Here is a 6000-nt window from a genome sequence, read left to right on the forward strand (position 1 = left end):
AGGCATAAACCAGCATACATTCAAGCTTTAGAAGATGATGAAGTAATTCAAGAAGAAAAACAAGAAGAAGAACCATGGTTTACAGACATACTAAATTATGTCACCAAAGGAGAATATCCTCCTCATGCTGACAAAAGGGCAAAAAGAGCACTAAGACTTTTGGCTTCCCAGTTTGTACTCATAGGAGATGAGTTACACAAAAGGGTACCTAAAGGTCGAGCTTTATTATGTGTAGATAAAAAAGATGCTCAAAGAGCTATGAGAGTAGTCCACGAAGGAATATGTGGAACACATGTTAATGGCAAAATGCTAGTCCAAAAGATAATGCGAGAAGGGTATTATTGGACTACCATGAATAGGGATTGTCATCAATATGTAAAAAGATGCCCCAAATGCCAAATTTATGCAAATTTACAACATGTTCCACCATCTCTCCTCTACACATACACTTCACCATGGCCTTTCTCTACATGGGGAATAGACATAATTGGAAAAATCACACCTCCCGGAACAGGAGGTCATGAATACATCCTAGTCGCAATAGATTACTTCACAAAGTGGGTAGAAGCGCAATCATATACTAAACTCACCGCAAAACATGTAGCACTCTTTATCGAAAGAAACATAATTTGTCGATATGGAGTCCCACATGAAATGATAAGTGACAATGGAACTCACTTTCAAGCTGAATGTGAAGAACTGCTACAAAAGTATGGTATTCAACATCACCATTCTTCCCCTTATAGACCTCAAACAAATGGAGCAGTTGAGGCCGCTAATAAAAACTTAAAGACTATTATCGAAAAAATGACTGAAAATTATAAAGATTGGCCTGATAAGCTTCACTTCGCACTGTGGGGCTATCGCACGTCAATTCGAACATCAACAGGGAATACGCCATTCAACCTAGTATATGGAATGGATGCCGTACAACATGTAGAATTAGAAATACCTTCTCTACGCATTGCGTTAGAAAGTAAACTTGATGAAGTCGAATGGACTAGAGCACGGTATGAAGTAATTCTACTCGATGAAAAACAACTAGAAGCTCTACATCATACCCAATGCTATCAAACTCGCATGGCTAGACATTTCAATAAGAAGGTCAAGACTAGAAATATCAAGGTTGGGGACTTGGTATTAAAAGCACTAAGGAAAAATGTTTTGGACCCAAGAGGCAAATTTAGGCCTAATTGGTCCGGACCATACATTGTCAAAACAATTCTGTCAGGAGGCGCGGCTAAATTAACTGACATAGATGACAATGAGTTTTCAAATATGACAAATCTTGACCAACTTAAGAAATACTACCCATAATTACTTGAGTAAAACACTCAAGAGAGCTACGTTTGGCCTGATTCCTTAAACAAAGGATACGTAAGCAACCCCAAAAGGGTGCGGCCACTATAATTTTTCAAAATCTCGCATTCCAGAATTAAAAGTTCACGTCTGCAAAGTTACAAGACTGGCGCCAGAAAAAGAACTCTGTCGCCAGACGACAACTTTGTCGCCAGGCAACAGAGTGAAACTATCAGCGACAGATTTTTAGTCAGTAGCGCTAAGTTTCTGCGAGTGTCTGGGAAGATTTTGTATATTCTAGAAATTTGTTCGACGTCCGTACTCGAAGAAATTCCCCGAAAAATAAATATTTTAATTGTTTTCATTTCTTTAAATGTAAAGTTAATTTAAATAAAAGCTGAAATTTTATTAATTAATAAAGAAATTACATTATTGATAAAATAAAGCTTAAAAATTAACTAAAACAAATTAAAATTGTCTAATAAATCAAAGGAAAAGCAATGCTCTAATCTTTCTTCTCCTTCTTAATTCTTTTCCAATTCTTGTCCGCATACTCTTCCTCTTCATCCATAACCTTTGCTAGGAGACATCCATTAGAAGATCTACATTCTATTTTAGTATAGATAGTTTCTCCCTCCGCTAAGACTCCGTGCTTCTTTTCCACCCAAACTTTTTTTTTTCTGTAGAGTCAACTTTTCTTTTCCTTTGTCTTTCTTAGAACTTTTCTTTTTTGGCATAATAGTAGTCTTAAATTCACTTCTTTCTCCTAGGCGTTCTTTAGCAGGAACCTTCTTGTCACCCAGACGAGTCTTCACATCGGTCTTCTCAACCTTGACTTAGGATTTCTGAAGTCTTCCATCAAGCCATTGCTTTACACTGTTTGACAAACAAGGTGGAACCTTGTGGGTAATCACCTCCCATAAGGGCCTAGCACTCCAATACATGTCAAAGCGCTCAACTTCTTGCGACACAGGGAATTCATAAGGACGGCGGAGATCTCCCGTAGGGATGGTTTGTGCAAGTCCATATTGTCTCTTAACTCTACAAGGGAAATAAAAAGTTAATTTTGATAAGCTAGGGAGACGGCAGTATGCTTGGCTATTACAACCAACCATCTTCTCAATCTTCCACCAAGGGATAACCCAGTTCAGAGTGAAATCACCAGCGGCAAACACCTTGCTCCACTCACGGCGACCTATCTTTAAAAATCGCTTCTTTCGCCGAACCAAGCAGTTGGGAGTGTATTTTTCAATATCATCGGGGGGATTAATTAATCTTTGTAATAATATTCACTTACTCTAGGCATTACCGCAAGATCCGTGGAATTAAAGCCTAGAATGGCTCCAAATTCTTCCGGTAAAGGGCAAATTTCATCATGAAAAAATCTAAAATAGTGAGTATTAATATCCCAATATACTACGGCGGAATGGATAAAGTCTATGTCAAGATCTACCCCCTTTACACCATAAATACCCCCCATATGGAAAAAGTCTAATTCTTTTTTCTCTTTGGAAGTTAAAGAACGACACCACTCACGTGTATATTCGCAAAAAGTTCTCTTAGCTAAAGGCATGATTAATAGTTAATTTACTTAATTAATAATCTGGTCGAATTATGCAGAAAATGTAAGTTCTGGGGGCTATTTATAAGCTTTTTCACGGCAGAATTCAACTCCAGTGAGAACTAGGATAATTGACTTTGTCGCCAAGCGACAAGTCTGTCGCGTGACGACAAAAGTTGTCGCGTGGCGACAGGTATGATTACGTGGCGCCAGTATTTTTTCAGTAGCGACAGTTGATACGCGTTGAAAACCGTGTTTTACTTACTCGAATTCAACTTTGACTTGACTTATCCTTATTTCACCCTTATTATTATTTTTCTCTTTTATCCTTACACATTTTTTACCCTTATTATTTTATTTTATTTTACTTAAATTAAGCTTAATTAATTTTAGGCCTATTTTTAGTAACTATACCCTTTTTTTCCTTCATTTTTTTTCATTCATTTTTCTTTTTGGGGGAGAGAGTCGGTACCCTCCACTAATATTAAAAATGACGGAAATTTTGCGCAAAAATTACACTTTCTCACACACTCACACGCACATAAAATAAAATGAAAAAATAAAATAAGAGATAAAATGTTTAATAAGTAATAAGTGCATATGTACAAAGTGTCTAATACATGAGTCATGTAAATAAATAAAAATAGACAAAGTCCTTCAAAGTCAAAATAAATAAAATTACAGGTACAACTACGGTGCAGGAGGTCGCAAATGGTGAGGGACACCAAAAGTATCAAAGAAAGCCCTACTCCGTCGGCGGGAACTGCAACTCAGGGCCAGGCCAACCTGTCTCACCCTGGTACCCAATAGAGAGAGGCTGAGGCTGCAAAGGCTGCTGCGACGACGAGCCAACCTCGTATGTCCCACCACCCATCCCACCTCGGCTGGTCGGCCCAGTCGGAGCATCCTCAGGAGATGATGCTGAGTCCTCTACAGCGGCGGCCTCAGAACGACCACCCCGACCACCTGAAGTAGTCCGGCGACGCCTCGAGTCGGACCTAGTAGTCTCTCTCCTAGGCTCGGGTCTCGACCGAGTGCGTGGAGAAGGAATAGGCTGTCCCTACAAGAATAAATCAAAATTAGCAAACATAAGTAAAAGGCAAGATAAAGATGCTAAATGCAAGAAGTAATACCTCCTCAGCGTCGTTGCTACGACAGGTAGCACGGTTCCACAACCTCACAAGCTGGTTGCGAAAGGCGTCTATGCACCTTGCCATAGCTGTCACCACCTCGCGAGAAAACTGCCAAAGTAACTAAGTCAGTAACAACTATAAACAAACATAAAGACAAGATATGCGAAGTTGCTTACCCGAGTCTGGTGACGGGGAATAGAGCGCTCCACGAACCGCTCCCCCTCCGGAGCCGGCGGAATCAGCTCCTCAATCGGCTCGTACATGCCCTGATAGCGTATAGACATCCTCGGGGGAATGAACTCCCAGCCTTGTGAAAACAAAAATTAGAGAATAGTTGGGGGCTACCTAATAAAAGACAAGTCAAGTAAATAAAAGCATACCGCTGCCTCCTCTGAAAGGACAGGAGCCGGCGCTAGCAATGGTAGTAGATCCTCCTCATAACTCTGCTCGAGGAGAATATGGGATCTCCAAGGAGTACCCCGAGAAGATCCACTAGCTCGATCCCGCTGCAAGGCATCATGGAACATGTGCCGGGGTGGAGGAGCAGGAACAACAAAGACATCTGAGGAGTGCTGAATGGCTACCCTCTCCCCTAGGTAGACCACCGCGTCGTATGTCCCCAGAAAATACCGACGCTCAGTAGTGTACTGCGCCGCCAGCGCAGGAATAGGAAAAATAGACCAAGGTCGATAGACCGGGCTGGGCTCCTGCAAAATTACTATGTAAGGAACTAATACCAAAAAGTGATAAAGGAAAAGTATTGTTTATAAAGACCTACCGAGAGGATCATCTCTCGAAGGCGAAGCGCCTCTGGTGAGCCTCGGCGGCCTCCCCAACTAGCAGCAACGGGGAGCACGCGAGGAGAAGGCCTCGCAGGCGCAAGTGAGGGAAAGTACTCGTAGAACCAGATCTATATGAAAAGCAAAAGTCAGTAAAGATTGTGCTTCTAACCTAGAGCTAAATCTCAAAAGGAAAAGAGATATACCTCTACGACCCTCCAGAAGCTAGAAAGTGCCACCTCTCCAGACAAGGCCCTGTGACGGCAAGAACGTCGCAGGCCCAGTAGAAAGTCCGCATAGGCCATGCTGGCCCAGTCATATGTCCCAACCAGGTGAAGGTCGCGAACGGCGGACAGGTAGTAAAGAAGTACTCTACTACCTCGATCAGGGGAAAACATCCCTGATAGTAGGATCAGCACAAAGATGCGCACCCGCTGCTCACGAGTAGTGGCATCATCCTCGAAAGCTGCAACCAATGTGCAGTGACGAATGCATCGGGAACTCATCTGTCCCGAATGAGCCTCAGCTTGGGCTCGAATAGCAATCGGCCCCAACAACTCCTGAACGTCCGGTGAATAGACCGTAATGTCGGTGTCGAACGGCAAAGGAGTAGACTGGAACTCTAGCCCCGTGATGAGGCTGAAGTCAGCTAGAGTGACAGTCATTTCACCCCAGGGAAAGTGGAAGGTGTTGGTGGTGTCCCAAAAGAACTCCACCAAAGATCGAACGACGAAGTTACCCCCATCGTATGAAAGCATGGCCCGGGTGGCCAGAAGAAGAGGAGTCAACCCACATGACTCCCAAAGCCGACGCAATCCCTCATCTCGGCTGATGAAGGTGTCATAGAGAGAACCGATGGTGGAATTACCCGAGCCGTGGCTACGGGTCCTCCCACCTGCAAGACCACGTCGGACTCGCTCCGACAGATGGTGAACTGGTGCGTGAAACAGGGTGCGCTCATCCCAATCTGGCATGAGACCTAGCCTGGATGTAGATAGAACAACCTCGCCCTCGCTAGTAGGCTCGTCCTCTCGGCGCGAGTCTCTCGATCGAGAGCCAGAACCACATCATCTAGCCATGCTAAAGTATGTAAAAGTAATTAATTTTAAGGCTCTACAATATCTAAGGTTCGCCTAAGCCGCATGATACTATGTTCGCAAAACAGAGTACGTAGTACTAAAACAGAGCAAAAATTCAACTAAGCATGATAAGCATTTTTCAAGCAAAC

The 6000-nt window shown here is 42.9% G+C and overlaps 1 protein-coding gene across 1 annotated transcript in view; it reads right to left on the minus strand.

Annotated features, from left to right (window-relative positions):
• The window catches only part of LOC145596986 (uncharacterized), a 36225-nt gene extending 30788 nt beyond the window's left edge, over nucleotides 1-5437 (minus strand). Inside the window, exons 1-2 of the mRNA XM_081653175.1 lie at nucleotides 5152-5437; nucleotides 4170-4300 (exon numbers count right to left, since the gene is read on the minus strand). Of these exons, the coding sequence (XP_081509301.1) occupies nucleotides 4170-4300; nucleotides 5152-5437 (417 nt within the window). The remainder of the gene's footprint in view (nucleotides 1-4169; nucleotides 4301-5151) is intronic.
• Nucleotides 5438-6000: the final 563 nt, after the last annotated feature.

Source organism: Chenopodium album, chromosome 20 (genome assembly GCF_948465745.1).
Source record: "Chenopodium album chromosome 20, dcCheAlbu1.1, whole genome shotgun sequence".
In the NCBI taxonomy this organism is placed as follows: domain Eukaryota; kingdom Viridiplantae; phylum Streptophyta; class Magnoliopsida; order Caryophyllales; family Amaranthaceae; genus Chenopodium; species Chenopodium album.